Source organism: Peromyscus maniculatus, chromosome 18, assembly GCF_049852395.1.
Source record: "Peromyscus maniculatus bairdii isolate BWxNUB_F1_BW_parent chromosome 18, HU_Pman_BW_mat_3.1, whole genome shotgun sequence".
NCBI classification, from domain to species: domain Eukaryota; kingdom Metazoa; phylum Chordata; class Mammalia; order Rodentia; family Cricetidae; genus Peromyscus; species Peromyscus maniculatus.
The window spans coordinates 10,816,992-10,835,897 of NC_134869.1; the positions used below are offsets into that span (position 1 = coordinate 10,816,992).

Sequence of the window (18,906 nt, forward strand, 5' to 3'; positions counted from 1 at the left end):
AAATGTTTCCATATTCTAAATAAGTAAATAGATAGATGGTATTATTTTAAATTCTGATCAGATTTCCATACATTATTCATATGAAATAATTTTTAAAATAATGAAAAAAAAATCGATGCAGCTCACAACTGTGTGTAACTCTAGTTCCAGAGGATTTGACACCCTCACACAGGCATACATGAAACCCAAACACCAATGCATTTAAATTAGTGAATAAAAAATTAAATTTTTGTAGGAGCTAGTGGGGTCAGGAGCCCCACAAGCATGCCACAGAACTAAATAACCTAGGTTCATAGTGACTCAGAGCCTGAACCACCAACCAGGGAGCATCATGGGACTCACCTAGGCACTTTGCATATATTTTTTCAGTTGTATAACTTGGTCTTCTTGTGAGACTCCTAGCAGTGGGAGCAGGGCTTGTCTCTATTGCCTGCTTTTGGGACCCATCCTCCTTCTGAATTGCTATATCCAGCCTTAATAGAAAAAGTCATGCCTAGTACTACCACAACTTGATATGACATGGCAGGCAGATATTCATAGGAGGCCTGCACATTTCTGAAGAGAAGAAAGAGAAGGAGGAATGGATGTGGATCAGCAAGAGTGGAGGTGGGTGGAGGGTTGAGAGGAGAGGATGGAGGTGAAATTTTGGTTAGGATGTAAAAACAAAAATAAATAAATAAATAAACTCATTCATTCTAAAAGAAGGGAGAATATTGATGTTTATCATATTTGAATTTGGGATACTAAAAAATGTCCCTCAAGGGACATTACCACTTATTCTAACTTTTTAGTGTGTTTGTAGTTGTACAGGGATAGTTAAATAATGCTAGGCATAATTTTGAGCTAGTCTAATACGTAATGTGTTTGCTTTGTACTTGGAATAATTATATTATGTTTAGGCATTATTATGACCTGGTTATTGTTTTACATTTAGAAATTAATAATGATATAAAAAGATATAATTGTGTGTCAAGTTGACATGGGGTGACGTTGTGATAGCTATTTTTAGTTGTCAATTTTATTACATCTGGATTAACTAAGACCCCAATATGGAGGAGCACACCTGTGAGGTATATTTGCTTAATTTGAAGACAGAAGATCCACACAGAATCCTGCTCTTTGTGGTTGGAAGACATTAATCTGGATATTAATGAGGAAAGTAACATCTTTAACTCGGATGTTTTGAGCCAAAACCTCATCTGTAACCTTAGCCAGGCCTTGTGCTGCTGGTAGCCCATATACAGAAATGGAGGAAGAGAGCTTTGACTCTTTAGCTGCTTGCTCTCACCTTGCTAGCAAGTCCATTCCTTCACTGGCATTGGAGCCATCTTCTTTGGGATTCCAGACTATACTACTGATGGGCTGAGATATCAAGCATTGTGGACTGAGCAACTACTGGATTCTTGGACTTTGCCATCATAGCCAGCCAAGGTTCAATTAGCTGGACCACAGCCTCCAAGTCATTCTAAAAAATAGGCTTTTGTATTTATAGAAATGCATTCTATAAGTTGTTACCCCATAGAACCCTGAGCAATACACCAGACAGGGATAAAACTTTTAGAGTAGTTTGGTCCTCACAGCAGCATTATGTCAGTTATGAATTGTACAGAATCACTGGGCAAGAAAGTAAAACAACACAAGTCTGAAATTTCTCCAATGGAACACCCACTAATCTAATAAAATGAGAAATTATATGAGATGGAGAGATTCGAGCTTAAGTGAGGAATGAAAAACCAGATGTTTTAGTTTATGTGGGCCAAGACATGGCAACACACACACACACACACACACACACACACACACACACACACACACACATGTCCGCACACATTAAGATCGTTAGACAGTAGGTACTTTTTGCTCTTGATAGTGATAGTTCTAGCTTGGAGGCACACGGAATTACTTCCTTTTACACATTAAATCTCTGCCTCACTCTAGTCTCAGAAGTCAGATCTATCCCAGAGGAGCTTCACAAGAGTAAATTAGTCATCTTGAAGAATTTTCTCGATATAATCACGATCTCCTGTAGTAAAAGAGCAGCTTCAACCACTTCTCTCCTTTTTTGGTTTTGCCCAGAATCACTCTGCACCAGAGACATGTGGCCCTGACCCAAACTCTATCCACTCCCTCTAGTCATGAGGTTCCTCCCATCATTGCTTTTCTGGACCATCAAGAGTGATTCCTCATCCTACCTCCACCCCCAGGAAGGTCTTCTCAATTCTGCATTTCATCAGTCAGGCTTAATAGGTGTTGTCAACCTGGAAGACATCTAGCAAATCTGTTCTATTCTCATAGTCAGTGAGACTTGGGCAGGATCCTGAACCTATGAGAGCCCTGCATGGATGTGTGGCAGCCTAAGATAATTAGCATGCCTGTCCCTACAGTTTTCAATAAACTTCAGTCTTTGGTTGGGAGTGATCCAATCCACCTAATACAGCACACATGGCTGGGAGGACAAGAGTCAATGCAGGGACTGGGGAGATGGCTCATCCATTAAGAGCATTTATTGCTGTCTCAGAAGACCCACAGGACAGCTAACAAACCTCTTTAACTTAAATTCCACGTGGACTCTGCCCTCACCTGGCCTCTGTGGGAATTGCATGTATGTGGTAGTAAAACACCCCTAAGTATAAAGAAAACACCACAAAATATCCCAACATGTCTTGCAGGAAATTATCTCTACTGATCTGTTATCATTCATGATATATTTCAAGAAAACCAGAGGCATATTGCTTTTCATTTCCTGATTTCTTTTATACAATTTTAATGAACATTTTTATTTCCTGAGAGGTCTGGAGCAATATATTTTTGTTTCCCTTAATTTCGTCTAAATGATGATTTTATGAACATGTGTGTACAGTGTACCACATTTTACTGGTAGCTAAATATATGACCTCAAAGATAGAATATGTCTAGTTCTTTTCTTATGTAGTTGGTATCCATGGAGTAGGCTATGCCATCCACATCCAAGGTGCCACCCCCTGTGTAGCCCTGAGACCCATGAATGGAAAATCCTTGTGCAGCCCGAGCTTCCTGGATCTTACTGAGATACATCCAAGCCTATGAGTTCTAGGTTTACAGGAGTGTGAAACCTCACCTGACTAAAGACGAGTGTCAGAGTAAAAAGTTTGAAATTGTATTTTATTCATAAAATACATTCATTTTACTCAATGGGGCCTTCAAAACAGTATCATTATATTACAGTGTATAGCCTTAGCAAACTATTAAAACAATGACAAGAATAAGAGTAATAACAAAAGTTAACAAGACCTTAAATGAAAATGAAGAAAAACAAAAACCAATGCATAAATATCCCAAGATATAAAACAAAAATATTAAGGAAATTACAGTTTTCTTTGTAATTTCACTATGAAAGCGCAAAGGAGGTGAGGAACTGGCTTATTCTCTGTAGTGAATTATCTTCAGCTACACTTGCCCATGACATGGCGTCAGCTTCAGCACTGCAGTAGAGAGACTCTTGTGCATTTGGTGTGGTCTGTCTAGATGGCAGTGTGACATAAACACAGTCTTCCTTGTCAGATTTCCCATCACATATGGAGTCAGGGGTTTTAGTAATTTGTTGTGTGTTCTCTGTATATTGGATTTATTTCTGACACAAACTTTTCTCTGGGGATAGTGAGCCAAAAGATGTGGATGATATTGTGGCTGGATCGCCTGATGGTAGGTTGATATTTGCCTCACTATTGAGTTCAAAGTTGAAAAGAGGTAGCATTTTCTGAGGAGGCCTTGAACCTGGAGTGTAGAATGTCATGCCTTAAGGTGTCTCTGGCTTCTTCCAGCCTTCTCAGTTTTCTTATCAGGTGCTGTCTGGGAAAATCAGTAAAGAAAATATGATTCAGAAACAGTTTTGCTGTGCCACTGGCATGGAAAATCAGGGCCTATTCATCCCTAGTAAACAAAAGTTAAGGAAGGAAACACACCCCATGATCCCTGACTGCTGGGGATGGGGCTCAATGTTGGCTGACTTGCCTGGGACATAGTGTTTCTGCTTCAGCAGCTCCATCTGCAGGAGGCTCTCATCCTGGGCTGTGGTCTGCTCCAGTTCCTGCTGGAGGTTTTCAAATCTAGGGGAGGAAGACAGCTGGGACACAAGCTTGGTGAGGACCTGCCATGTCAGCTTTTGAGCCCTCATCAGATCTACTCAGCTAGACAATCGAGCATTACCTTTCAGCTGAGCTCATTCCCTGCTTCCCCAAGGCAAAAGATTCAGAGAGGTCCTGGGCAGGATTTTTTTCTCACCTTTTAAAAACTACTAGACATTGAAGTGGAAAATACACACTGTGCTGGATTAGAAAAACAGCATATTTCTCCAACTGCCCAAAGACATCATTTTGGAGAACTATCAGTATGAGAAGGTCTGAGGCACAGGTCAGGGAAGATGTACCTGGTCTTGATTAGATACCAGGTGAATGTGAACCTCCTGGAAAACTCTATGCCTGCCCTCTAGTGGAGCCTACACAGCAATGCAGAGAAGGCTCTGATTATTCCTACATCTCAGAACCCTGCATGGGCTTAACTTGTCAACTCCTACTCTGTTTATGACCAGAGTAAATCTTCTCATGAGAAACTGATAAATAGTGCAGAGAGCCTGCAATCAGCACTGGGCTGCTGTATGCAAATCTGCCAAAGGGTAGACACTTATCTCTAAACGTGATATTCCTGATGGAAAATAAAGTTGCAGGAGGACACACTTTCCTTCATGATTGATGATCCCCTCTAGGTTTCTGGCTGCCATGTGAATATTTGGGAGGAGATCTAATGTTAGCGATGAGATACTCAGAAAATACTAGAGGTCTCAGAAGGGAAGAAGAGGACACAATCTCCATAAGACCAAGGAGAAAGCATATTGCTTCCTGGACATAAGTTCCTATTGACTGAGTCAGCAATGACACTCTGAGATGTTGTTTCCCTGGCTGTGGCTGGGAGCTTTGCCAATTGAATACAAACTCAAGGAGGACAGAGATCCAGGTACAGCGGACCCACTTGGATCCATCTGCTTCTGGAATCCTGGGCTCCTACCTCATCTGGGACACAGTGAAGTGATGCTGCAGCTTTGCTGCCAAGTCCCTTTGCCGGATGAGCAGCTCCTGCTTCAACAGGTGCTGAGGATCTTCCTCAAGTCTTTGATGTTCCTATTCATTAGAAGATTGTGTTTTTAGGAGAGGATTGTGTGCACCCCTTTAAATACACACACGTGCAAGCACACACACACACACACACACACACAAGCAACCATGCATACATCCACGTACACAGTCTTGAACATGTGAATGGATGCACACATACAAGCACACTACATTGCATCCATGTTTAGTTTCCCAGATAACACTATTGTAAGAAGAGATCATCTGTGATAGCATGGAGAAGAAAGTTACCTTTCATTAACCCACACCCTCACTACCCATCGTCCATCCAGAGGCAGGAAAACAGAGGATGCTCTAAACACAGGGATGTGGAGAAGATTGTGTACTTTTACTCTGTTTTGATATGTTTTCATTTCATTTTACTTTATATGTGCGGGTGTTCTGCCTGCCTGTGTGTCTGTATAACACATGCATGCCTGGTGACCTGGGAGAAGAACTCAGTGGACAGATCAGTCAGTGTAGTACTTACTTTATAAACCTGTACACAGACAGGTGAACCGCAGGGTTTTTTGACTGGTAATCCAAGCTCTCCTAGCAAGTTCCCAGTCTGTGCACTGAAGGGTTAGTTCCCCAGCACAGGACCACTGGATGGCAGTGGACCAGCCCCTTGCTCTCACACAATGCTTCCTCAAGGGCATCTTTCTCCCAAAGAAGCTCTCTAAACCACAGGTTGCCTTAGGCCCAAAGCAATGAACTCAGAAAACTAGAAAACTTCTAAAATCAGGAGTTTATATTAAACTTTCCTCCAAGTAACATGATTGTGTCAGGGATTTCTTTGAGTAACAGAAGGTTGACTAACTCAGCCAAATGATTGCATGTATTATTTCAAGGTTCACAATATTCCATGGACCAGATTGCATGTTTTCACTCATCAGTGATGGGCATCTGAATAGTTTCTAGTTGGGAGTGCTGTGATGAGTCCTACTGTAACCCTATTGTCCCCTCTTCTCTGTGGACACCTACTTTCCATTCTAGAATCAATGGTCCACCTAGAGTCTGCAGTTCAACCTTCTGAATAATTGTACATAGCTTCTCACAAGGCTGCACCATTTTACACTACTATCAATATCTGAGAATTCTCATTCCTGCGAACCCTCCATCAGGATGAATTTTAACTCAGTATGAAGAAGTTCAATATAAAAGCAGTTTCTCAGTGCTGCAGACAGAACATGGAGAGGGTGCTTTAGAGTGTGATGAGCCTAAGGGGTGCACTGAGACAGCCTCTTCTCACATCTCAGCATAGCTGTGGGACTTCTGCTGTATTGAAATGCAGCCACAAGACCCTCTGCAGTGCACAATTTCTCAGAGAATAAAATCCAGGCCAATCTCCAAGGACAAGGTTAGGTGAACCAAGGTTAGGGAAAGGTGCAAGGAAAATGGCAGCAGACAATGAGGAGAAAACAAAACAGGATGCAGGGAAGTCTTCAGTGGTCAGCCACCATTCACCCAGAACAGAGGACACAAACTCTCAGGCACCTTTCCTGCCTCTCAGTAGCCTCTTTCTAACCTTCATTGACCCCACTACTTTGTTTTTCTCCCAAGGATTTCTTTGCAGATAAATAATTCTGCCTCTACAAATACCTGAAAAACTTTTACCTTGCATCAATTTTCTGTCTTTTGTTGTTGTTAGCTTTATGGACACGCAGAATTATGGGCAGCTCCATCAGTTCTTTGACTGATGCAAAGTGGTACTAACCAGGTTAGGCATAGTACTTTCTCATTGAAGTCTGTCTCCATCATTCTTAAAGATGTTCCATTGTTCCGTGAGTGAGTGCACATACACATAGAGGCTCAAACACATGTTCCCATACACACAAAGATGCACATGAAGACAACATACAGACACACACATATAACACACACACAGAAACACACACACACACACACACACACACACACACACACACACACACACCTTTCTTGTACCCAGAAGAGCAAGACAGAAGACTAGAGTGTTGCTTTTCTACTCTAGGGGGAGGTAGTGGGTCCTCCCCGCTATCTAAAAGACTCAGACCCATCCAGGCTCTTCTGCCCTGGCCTGAACTTATTTCCCCTCTTAGGAAAGTTTTTATCACCAGAATCACTGATTGTACAGGAAAGTAACAACCTCTGCACAACTGAGTTTGACTACACAAGACCAAGTGCCCATGGAAGAGGGCTGGACATGAAGCCTCCCGACAGATCCAAGTTGACCCATCATAGACTCCTCACTAAACCTGCCCAGACTTTTCCACAGAAGACCATGATAGACCAGAGAAAGGAAGTCACCCATTGTCATTACCCAATAACTTTTGACCAGATTACAGTGCATATTATATGAAAACAGCCCCAAGGAAGTCACTAGGAGGCTACTTAGGTCACCTACAGCACTTTTCTGAAATGCACACTCTATACAACTATGAGGAGGAATCTGTCCTAAGACACAGTCATATACATGATAGAGTGAGCATCAGAATGTCAGGCTCTGTATTGTGTAGCCAGTAAGACAAACTAGAAATATCCTGGGATGTTACCTCTATGCTGTGAAAGAAAAGTCTATGTTGATTTTTCAAATAGCTCCATTGTTTGATTTTTGCTATTTATTACAAAATGAATGAATTCCAAAGTAATAAAAGTGTGTAAAAATTAAGAGAAACCAGCAAGTCAGTTCTTTTTCTGACCAAATGTATCATTTAGTAATGAGGTGAGACAGAAAAAGACAGGAAGCTCTACTGTGAGGAGTCGGGAGATCCAAAAATCTGTGGCTGTCCAGCTTAGCCAGAAGAGAAAATTTCAGGTTCAGTGAGAGACCTGGGCTAAAGGGAATAAGGGAGAAAGCAACAGAGGTCGCTTGATGTGGCCTTCCAACAAACAAACAAATGTGTGCTTCCTCACGCATGCATACACCACACACACACACACACACACACACACACACACACACACACACACACACACACACACACCTCAAATCATAAGTGAACAGAATGCAATGAGGAGGACATCAACTGAACGAGGATGGCGTTACCAGTTGAATTGAGACTCCTCACACTAGCTGTTTCAAGTGAGACCCACAGTTCTGCTTTCCATCATTTTGAGACTAAACATGCCTGGGGAAACATGCTGTGCTTCTGCAGCCTATGTTGGTGTAGTTGGAGAAATTATTCTCTTAAAATCTCAAATCTGCCACCCTCACCCCCGCCTGTCATAAGCCCTGGCCACATCCCTGGTCATCCAGTGAGCTTCTGAGTGTAAGATCCAGGATGGGAGAACTGGCCAATGCCAGTCAGAGGAAACAGTATTGACAAGCTGTTACTTAGTTTCTGTCAGTGTGAACCAAGAGGTTAGCCAGGTAAAGAGAACGCCATGGCAGTCTGGGAACAAGAGGGTAAAATGCCATATGACACCCAAAAAGATGTCCACAAGACCCAGTCATTTGGCGTTTGTAGGGGATGTTCCTCCTTCCATACTGTTTCTCCCTCTGATCTCATATGACCTCTGCAAGCAAATGAGATCCTGATTCTTGAACTCAATCACTCAGATCTCTGTGCTACTCCCTAAGTGGCTCCCATCATAACACCGCTCCTTCCGTGCTAACATATCAGTAAGTGACAAGTGATTGACCCGTCTCCCTCCATGGACTGCAGCTTCTAGCAGAGCAGTAGGGTTTCCTTGGCAGTCATGCAGTGCCTTCCAAGAGGCTAACTCCTCAGAAAGACTTGTGAATGATCACAGAAATGAACTATTGGATGGGATGGGTCAGTTGGATAAGTGAGTAGAGGGTTACATGAGTGTTTGTGTGTGTGTGTGTGTGTGTGTGTGTGTGTATGGTTAGACAGGTGGGCAGCTTGGCCCTGCTGCTTCAACCTACCTGCTGCTGCTTTGTCCACAGGTCATAGATCTTCTCATGGGCCTCCGCACAGAGTCTCCTGGCCTCCTCACAGGACTCTTGTAGTAAAATCTGCTCCCCCTGCAGCTTTCTGTTGTCCTCTTTCAACATGCTCACTTTTTCCATCCGCCGAGTCCATTCACTCAGGAGCTGACTGCAGAGGGTGCTGAAATATCACCAAAAATGATGAGCTCCACCTCCATCTGCACTCCTGCCTCCCAATAACATTATTCCTGCAAGGTGTCATCTCCCCAACCCCAGATCCCTGGGATGAAGCCACATTAGCCATGCCAGCATGACTGAGGTGCAGACAAAAGCCAGAGAATAGCCAAATTCCAGAAAGATTCAAACTATTTCTGAATACCCTGACAGCAAAAGGGATCCATGTAACTCTGAAAACTAGATCCCCTACCTCTCCACCACACACCCTGGTGTTTAACTGTTCACAGTATTGAGAAAACATGAGCAGGAAGAGGGAAACCATGCTCTGAGTGGGGACAGAAGAACCAATTTGAATACTTTTCATGTTTTCCATAGAAACCAGCTCTGTAAACTCCTGCCAGAGCCACAGAAACATTCATGGTGAAAACCATGTTTTCTGTCTAGAATTTCCAGAAGCTGACAGGAAAATGTTGGGAGGGGCTCTCAGACTTTTCACTCTTAGGAGAACTCAGTCTAGGAGGCACAAGTCCAAGAGCTATCAGACAGGCTGCTTGCTAAGACGTAAACAGGCTAGAACCACAGCCCAACTTTGTTCAAAGGTGAAGAAGGGAAGAAGCTGCTGTGGGATGTCTTCTGTATGCTGTGAATATGTGTTGCTCCCATTGGTTAATAAGTAAGCTGCTTTGGCCTATGACAAGGCAGCATGGAGCCAGGGAGAAAAATCCAGGAGAGTCAGAGAAGAAAGTCAGAGGTGGAGGAGATGCCAGCTTCCACCCAAGGAGAAACATGCCAGCAGCCTGGCCATGCAGCAGCCATGTGACATACATAGATTAATAGAAATGGGTTAATTTAAGATGATAGAGCTAGCTAGCCAGAAACTTAAGCCATTGGCCATACAGTTTGTAAGTAATATAAGCCTCTTTGTGTGTGTCTTTGGGACCATTTGGCTGCAGGAGGTGGATGGGACAGATTCCTCCTGACAGATGCATCAGGCAGGTCTGGAAAAACTTCGGGCTACCAGAAGCAGTCCTTAACAATTTCAGGGGTCCCATCTAAATTAGGCACTCACCGGTAGGAGTTGGTCTGCTCACTCAGCTCCTTGCACTTGTACGAACCCTCACAAATCTCCTTGGGGAATTTCTTTACATCTGACATCTCCTTCTTATGCTGTGTTTTCAGCATCTCCAGCTCAGATTTCAGCCTGTGGTAGGGCATGGCCCCAGGAGCAAAGAACCCCATGAACACAGGCGGCAGGGACCACATGAATTAAGGTTCTGCTTTATACTACCATAGCCCACTGGATGTCACACCCTGAATTCTATACTGGACCTCCTGATGTGCATTAGACTTGCCTTACTGTCCCATAGCCAGGAAAGGCTGGGTGTCAATAGGGAAGGAGACAGGGCTACATGAGCTCCCTCAGTAGACCTCTAGGAGCAGACTAGCTGGCTATGAAGGTCTGAGCAGTCTGTGCCACAGATGGGGGTGTATCTGAAATCTGCAATGACATTCCCACTGTCTTGAGAACAGAGATTCTTTCTCCTTACAAGGATACCCAGAACTCATGATCTGTATTGCCATGGGGAGGCACTACATTCAAATGGCTTTATAAACACCCAAGGGGATTCCAATGAGGGACCAGGATGAGCACAAAGGCTGAGAGCAGTGATGCTCAATGTGGGGCTCCCTGGCCTCAGCAGTTACATCACCAGAAATCTTTGAGACATGTGAATATTCAGACCTACTATCAATCTCTGACTCTCAGGATCTGAAAGGACACACACACACACACACACACACACACACACACACACACACACACTGTAAGTGAGCCTCTCAGAGCCAGTACAGAACACACTCAGACACACAATCCTCAGCACAAGGAGATTTATTAACCTAGCAGTGCAAGCATAGCTTGGGAGCCGGTCTCTTGAGCAGGTGAAGGCACACAGCAAGCAGCAGGCTTTTTTAACAGTGGGTTTTTAAGTAGAGAAGTTTAAGTCTGTGCTGGGTAAATTGTTGAGCTCTGATGGGACAGGTTAGCCAGTGTAACCAAGTAATGAATTTTGATTGTTGAACTTTGGTGTTTAGTTTCAAGAATGAGTCAGTGTCCACAAAAGGGAATGGACTTTGGGGACTAAATTTAGGACTGTAATCTAATGGTTTATCAAGGGAGAGAGAAGTGAAAAGAGCAAAACCGGACACTGCTTTGTTTCCAATGTTTGGGCCCCTTAGAGAGCACTTCACACACAGGAACTCACACACAGGACGTCAAAGAAATGCAGGTAGGGAGTATTGCCTCAAAATATAAGGAGCAAGACCAGAGAGGAGCAGGGATGAACTCCAAGCCTTCCAGACACACAGATGGATGAGTAGGACCACAAGGCCTTTCAGGCTATTCGCGGAGCAAAAAGCAAAAATAAATATAAACACTCAACCCAGAGCACCAAGCATCTCCTAAAAGCCGATGTCTGCCAAGGCCTCTTGAAATGCATGTTGTGATCTTACACCTTCCTGCCCATCTGTAGATAGTGATTCAGGCCACAGGCTCTGTTTCTGATTTGGAGGAATCAGAACAGCCTGTGTCAAATCTCACTCCTACAGGTTTCAGTTCTGCCTCTTAGATGTACTCAGGACACAGTAGGGTCAAGACAGTTACCAGAGAAAAGGGCATGATGAATACCTGTTGTTCAACTCATTGTTGTTATAAAGGGCCAGGAGTTCCAGCAGTTCATTCCTCTCATTGGTCATCATCTGTAGCTGAAGGGTCAGTTTATCCACCTGGTTCAGCTGCTGCTCCTGCTCAGTCAGGAAGAAGGGTGTGGATGATGCCTTCCTAGTAGTCCCTGTAGGTACATAAACACAGTGAATTTGTACAGACCAATGGCATAGGGCCAAGAGAGATCATGTGGAGCCCCAAGAGGAGGCCTGAGGGAGAGGAAATGCATGGAACCCAACGAAGGCCCAAAATTCAGAGCAGATATCCTTAAACTGGGGACCATAAGCGATATGTCTGTCTCCAATCTCTGAGGATAGATATATGCCTCAGGCCCTACTGCAGCCCCACTGTCCCTGAAAGGCATAAGCAAGGCCAGTCATGTTGGCATGGAATTGTCACCAGATACCTGCTATGATGCAAGAAAGTCCTGGACTCCCTGGTGATTTGTACCTCCCTGCCCGATAACCTGTGTGCAGGACTAAAAGACACTGAATGTCCCAGACCTGGGTACATGGATGGAAAGTTTTGCTCTCTGGTATTTATATCAGATATCCATGAAACCTACAGAAATCCACTGAGGATAAAGTGAAGCAACATGCTACCCTGATACCTCATTAGTGGTTCTGTGCCTCCTTTGGCATTCTTTGACAGTCAGAATGAACTGAAAAAGGTCCTAGCACAGCACTGCATCCTTGACCATTCCTGGCCCTCTGCCAAGTAACCGTCAGAAACCTCCACTTTGGATCTGCTCTTTAGGGATCCAGAGAAGCAGCATAGGCGCATGGCTTCAGATGATTATAGCTACTGAACCCCATTACTAGAAGGTCCAGTTCTGGCCTCAACTCCTCCCTAAAAACCAGAGATCTCTCTTCCAGTCAGTATGCTCAATCTAGTCAACATGTTGATTGGTGAACCCTATATACACTTAATGAATTCCTCAAGGACATTTGGCTTTGTAACAACACTGGTGATTTCACAAAAGATGCCAAGGGCTCTCCAGGATACAATAGAATTTCCAGAGAAGGGACTGTTAGGGTCACTGCCAACAGCTTTCACCTATCTGATAAGAAACTCTTGCCCAATTCACCAAAAGCCAAGCTGCCCTGTCCAGGAGTCTTCCCTGAGACACAGGGGAAGGCCTTCAGCACCCCCTCCTTCCAATCCAGAGATCTGATTCATTAGAATCTAGTTCATTCTAATTCAATAGTTCATCATGTATGGAGGGCAAGACTCATTTTCCAAACTGTGCCCAGGAATGGCTCTTCTCTTCCTGATGATCTCTAACAAGATGAGAAATAAAGGATGCTAAGAAATTATCTCAGTATAATGGGGAAGGATGATCAGTTCCACGACATGAATAAGCACATCAGAGAAGATCCAGAGGGCAGTTACAATGTATGAGGATGGTGGAGGATTATGTGGGTCCTGTCAGAGCAATGATAAGTCACATAGGTAAAGATGAAACTTTTGCCAAATGCTTCAGGAGAATACATTCCATCCATCATGATGTTAGCAAAGATGTTATCAAGCATTGAAAGATGTGACTGAAAATACCTATGAACTGGGCATCCACAGGTGAGCCCTCTGACACCAAGAACAAATACTTACAGGAAGAGTGATGTCCCAGTCCTACACTCAAGGTAGAGGGAAGATGACTGGCTAGTGAGAGGGCAGGAACTCAGAAACCTTAGGGATCACTGACATGAAGCAATACTTGGTAGCTCTTGCCCTGCTAGTGGTTGTTATTTAAAATGTGAGAGCCTCTAGCTCTGGCCAGGGGACATTACTCTCTCTGTTATTAGTGACACACACCAAAAGACATCCAGTGTGTGTGAGTTGCTGGGCTGGTACTAAAACCTCTTTAGTCCCCATGTGCTTCCTTCCACTCAGAGTGAAAGCACAGGTCCCTCAACAGAACAGCTGCAGCCATGAATATTCCTGACTCTGCCAAAGTAACCTTGAGAATCCTCAACTTTGTTCTGCTCTTGAAGAACTCAGAGGAGCAGGTAGGCCCATTGCTTCTCAGAAATTCTCACCTGCTTAGCCCCACTCCTGGAAGGATCAGATCAAGCCTTCTTCCTTCATGAAGCCTCCCATCCCTTTCCCAGGACTCACTGCGCTTTCCCCAGGACCATCTATTTCTTGATGTGTGACATGGAGACTGAAGGCCATCTTCCTTCTGCCTCCCTTTGGTCTCCCTGTGTTCTCCATCCTGTCTCCCAAGAATCCTGTTCAGTCTAGACGGCATGTCTGTAGGTGAAACACAAGACACCGCACAAATGCCCCAATGACAGTTGGTGTTGCCACAACACTAGTGACATCACATGGAATGCCAGGGCTCTCCAGGATACAGTAGAATATCCATGTGCTGATGTCACCTGGTATAGCTATTTCATCCCTGTTACATACCTCACCCAAAAGTGACTTGAAACCAAGGTGCCATTTTCAGGAGCCTCTGGATTCACAATGGAAGCCTTTAGTTAGATCCTCCGTCCAAAGCCAGAAATCTAGGCCTCTGCTTCATTAGAAACTTTATCTAAGTGAAGTTGAAAGCTCCCTTTGCATGCACTGTCCAGGGTTTGATTTTCCCCTCCTTAAAATTCATAATCAATAATTTGAGAAAGAAAGAATGCTTAGAAATGAGGTTAGGACAATGGGGAGTAGTAGGGATGAGACCTCTGAAGTGAACAATCCCCCAGGGAAATCCTCAGACTTGTGGACATTGGTGGGCTCTAAGAAAAGTCACATAGTTAGTTATGAATATTCCCCCAGTGTCAATAGACCTCATCAAGCTATGAGGTTGTTAGTGAGATGGTATCTGAGTGTCATTTGATTTGCATTTCCCTCTTGGCTAAGGATTTTAAGCAATTCCTTAAATGTCTTTTGGCCATTTAATATTCTTCTGTTCTGAATTCTGTTTAGATCTGTACCGCATTTTTTAAGTTGGATTATTTCATATTTTGATGTCTAGTTTCTTGAGTTCTTTATATATTTTGGAGATCAGCCCTCTGTCAGATGTGGGTTGGTGAAGATATTTTCCCATTCTGTAGGCTGTCATTGTGTCTTGTTGACCCTGTCCTTTGCCTTACAGAAGCTTCTCTGTTGCAAGAGGTCTCATTTCTTTATTGTTGCTCTCAGTGTCTGTGCTACTTCTCTTCTATCAGGTTCAGTGTAACTGGATTTACGTTGAGGTCTTTAATCCATTTGGACTTCAGTTTTGTGCATGGGCATAGGTATTGAATCAATTTACATTCTTCCACGTGTCAACATAAAGTTCTACAACCACCATTTGTTGAAGGCACTTTCTTTTTTCATTGTATACTTTTAGCTTCTTTGTCAAAAATCAGGTGATCTTATGTCTTTGGAATAGTCCCAGGTCTTTGTGGATCATCTTTAAGAATGATGGAGACAGATTTAAATGAGAAAGTACTGTGCCTTATCTGGTTAGTAAAACTTTTGCATCAAAGAAGAGATGGAGCTCCCCATCACTCTGCATGTCCACACAGCTAACTACAACAAAAGACAAAGAAACCGATGCAAGCTAAAATGTTTTTCAGGTATTTGTAGAGGCAGAATTATTTATCTGCAAAGAAATCCTTGGGAGAAAAACAAAGTAATGGGGTCCATGAAGGTGAGAAAGAGGCTACTGAGAGGCAGGAAAGGTACCTGAGGGTTTGTGTCCTTCTCTGTTCTGGGCGAATGGTGGCTGACCACTGATGACTTCCCTGCATCCTGTTTTGTTTTTCTCCTCATTGCCTGCTGCCATTTTCCTTTCACCTTTGCTTAACCTTGGTTCAGCTAACCTTGTCCTTGGAGCTTGGCCTGGACTTTATTCCTTGAGGAATTCTGAACTGCAGAGGTGCTTGTGGCTGCATCTCAGCCCAGCAGATGTCCCACAGCTATGCTGAGGTGTGAGAAGAGGCTGTCTCAGTGCACCCCTAGACTCATTATTTTGTTTGTTTGTTTTTGGTTTTTTCGAGACAGGGTTTCTCTGTGTAGCTTTGTGCCTTTCCTGGGACTCACTTGGTAGTCCAGGCTGGCTTCGAACTCATAGAGATCTGCCTGGCTCTGCCCCCCGAGTGCTGGGATTAAAGGCGTGTGCCACCACTGCCCGGCTCAGACCCTGCTTTTACTCCAAACTTCTTCATACTGAGTTAAAAACTTCCTGATGGAGGGTTGGGAGAAATGAGAATTCTCAGATATTGCTAGTAGTGTAAAATGGTGCAGCCCTGTGAGAAGCTATGTACAATTATTCAGAAAGTTGAACTGCAGACTCCGGATGGACCATTGATTCAGAATGTAAAGTAGGTGTCCACAGAGAATATTGGGGACAACAGGGTTACAGCAGGACTCCTCAGAACATCCCCAGCTAGAAACTATTCAGATGCCTTTCATTGATGAGGGAAAATGTACAATGTGGTCCATGGAATATTGTGAAGCATGGAATATTATATGCAATTATTTGGCCATGAGTTAGTCAACCTTCTGTTACTCAAAGAAATCCTGACACATTCATCTTACTTGGAGGATAGGTTAATATAGACTCCTGATTTTAGAGATTTTCTAGTTTTCTGACTATTTGCTTTGAGACTAAATTGAAGCAACCTGTGGTTTAGAGAGCTTCTTTAGGAGGAAGCTGCCCTCCTTGGAGGAACTGAGAAGAACTGAGAAAAAGAGAGCAAGGGACTGGTCCACTGCCATCCAGTGGCTCAGTGCTGGGAACTAAGCCTTCAATGCACAGATTGGGGAACTTGCTAGGAGAGCTTGTATTACTGGTAAAGGATCCCTGGCGTTCAGCTGTCTGTGTACAGGTTTACAAAGCAAGTACTACATTGACTGATCTGCCCACTGAGTTCTTCTCCCAGGTCGCCAGGCATGCATGTGTTATACAGACACACAGGAAGACAGAACAACTGCACATATAAAGTAAAAATAAAATGAAAAATTATCAAAACAGAGTAAAAGTACACAACCTTCTCCACATCCCGATGTTCAGAGCATCCTCTGGGATGGAATAAGGGTAGAAAATATGTGGGTTAATGATAGGTCACTTTCTTCTCCATGGTATCCCAGGTGATCTTGTCTTACAATAGTGTTATCTGGGAAACTAAATATGTATGCAATGTGTGTGCTTGTATGTGTGCATCCACGTACATGTGTGTGTTCGTTCAAGTGTGTGTGTGTGTGTTCAAGTGTGTGTGTGTGTGTGTGTGTGTGCATGTGTCTATATGTACAAGGGTGCAGACAACCCTCTCCTAAAAACACAATGTTCTAATGAACAGGAACATCAAAGACTTGAGGAAAATCTTCAGTCGCTGCTGAAGCAGAAGGAGCTGCTCACCCGGCAAAGGGACTTGGCAGCAAAGCTGCAGCATCACTTCACTGTGTCCCATATGAGGTAGGAGCCCAGGATTCCAGAAGCAGGGGGATCTAAGTGGGTCCACTGTACCTGGATCTCTGTCCTCTTTGAGTTTCTGTTCAATTGGCAAAGCTTCCAGGCACAGCCAGGAAAAGAACACCTCAGAGTGTCATTGCTGACTCAGTCAATAGGAACTTCTGTCCAGGAAGCAATATGCTTTCTTCTTGGTCTTATGGAGATTGTGTCCTCTTCTTTCCTTCTGAGACCTCTAGTATCCTCTGAGTATCTCATCTCTTAGATTAGATCTCCCCACAAATATGCCCATAGTAGCCAGAAACCTAGAGGGGATCATCAATCATGAGGAAATTGTGTCCTCCTGCAACTTTTTTTTTCCATCAGGAATATCACGTTTAGAGATAAGTGTCTACCCTTGGCAGATTTGCATATGGCAGCCCAGTGCTGATTGCAGGCTCTCTGCACTATTTATCAGTTTCTCATGAGAAGATTTACTCTAGTCATAAACAGAGTAGGAGTTGACAAGTTAATCCCATGCAGGGGTCTGAGATGTAGGAATAAGCAAGGCCTTCTCAGCATTGCTGTGTAGGCTCCACTAGAGGGCAGGCATAGAGTTTTCCAGGAGGTTCACATTCAGGTACATCTTCTCTGACCTGTGCCTCAGAACTTGTCATAATGATATTTCTCCAAAATGATGTCTTTGGAGGAGAAATGTGCTGTTTTTTCTAATCCAGCACAGTGTGTATTTTCCAGTTCAAGTCTACTAGTTTTTAAAAGATGAGAAAAAAAATCCTGCCCAGTAGCTCTCTGACCATTTTCCCTTGGGGAAACAGGGAATGAACTCAGCTGAAAGGTAATGCTCGATTGTCTAGCTGAGTAGATGTAGTGGGGTTTCAAAAGCTGACATGGCAGGTCCTCACCAGGCTTGTGCCCCAGCTGCCTTCCTCCCCTAGGTTTGAAATCCTCCAGCAGAAACTGGAGCCGACCACAGCCCAGGATGAGAACCTCCTGAAGCAGAAACACTATGTCTCAGGCAAGCAATCCACCATTAAGCCCCATCCCCATCAGCCAGGGTGTTCATGGGGTGTGTTTCCTTCCTTAACTTTTGTTTACTAGGAATGAATAGGCCCTGATTTTTTTGCCATGTGCACAGCCAAACTGTTTCTGAATCTATTTTCTTTACTGATTTTCCCTGACAGCACCTGTTAAGAAGACTAAGAAGGCTGGAAGAAGCCAGAGACACCTTGAAGGCATGACATTCTACACTGCAGGTTCAAGGACTCCTCAGAAAGTGCCACCTCTTTTCAGCTTTTAACTCAATAATGAGGCAAATATCAACCTAGCATCAGGCGATCCAGCCACAATCAGATCCACATCTGTTGGCTCACTATCCTTGGAGAAAAGTTTGTCAGTAACAAGTCTAATATACAGAGAACACAACACAAATTGCTAAGAACCCTGACTCCATATGTGGTGGGAAATCTGACAAGGAAGACGGTGTTAATGTCACATTGCCCTCCAGACAGACCACATCAAAAGCATAAGATTCTCTCTCTAGTACAGTGCAGAAGCTGAGGCCATGTCATGGGCAAGTATTGCTAAAGATAATTTACTATAG

At 43.7% G+C, this 18,906-nt stretch overlaps 1 protein-coding gene across 1 annotated transcript; it reads right to left on the reverse strand.

Moving 5' to 3' along the window:
* Window positions 1–3,122: 3,122 nt before the first annotated feature.
* Window positions 3,123–16,043, reverse strand: LOC143269393 (disks large homolog 5-like). Its single transcript, XM_076554508.1, has 6 exons — window positions 14,030–16,043; window positions 11,879–12,041; window positions 10,265–10,396; window positions 9,016–9,199; window positions 3,991–5,153; window positions 3,123–3,828 (listed from the first exon to the last, which is right to left on the reverse strand). Exons 1-5 carry the CDS (start codon window positions 14,160–14,162, stop codon window positions 5,037–5,039), a joined length of 729 nt encoding a protein of 242 aa, XP_076410623.1. The 5' UTR covers window positions 14,163–16,043; the 3' UTR covers window positions 3,123–3,828; window positions 3,991–5,036.
* Window positions 16,044–18,906: the final 2,863 nt, after the last annotated feature.

Excerpts from the sequence above, each read along its gene's own strand:
- LOC143269393 (XM_076554508.1), bottom strand. The coding sequence starts at position 14,162 with ATGCCGTCTAGACTGAACAGGATTCTTGGGAGACAGGATGGAGAACAC. Across the intron at positions 10,397-11,878 it reads AACAATGAGTTGAACAACAG|GCTGAAATCTGAGCTGGAGA; the intron begins GTATTCATCATG and ends GCCCTACCACAG. Across the intron at positions 5,154-9,015 it reads TGTGGACAAAGCAGCAGCAG|GAACATCAAAGACTTGAGGA; the intron begins GTAGGTTGAAGC and ends TCTAATGAATAG.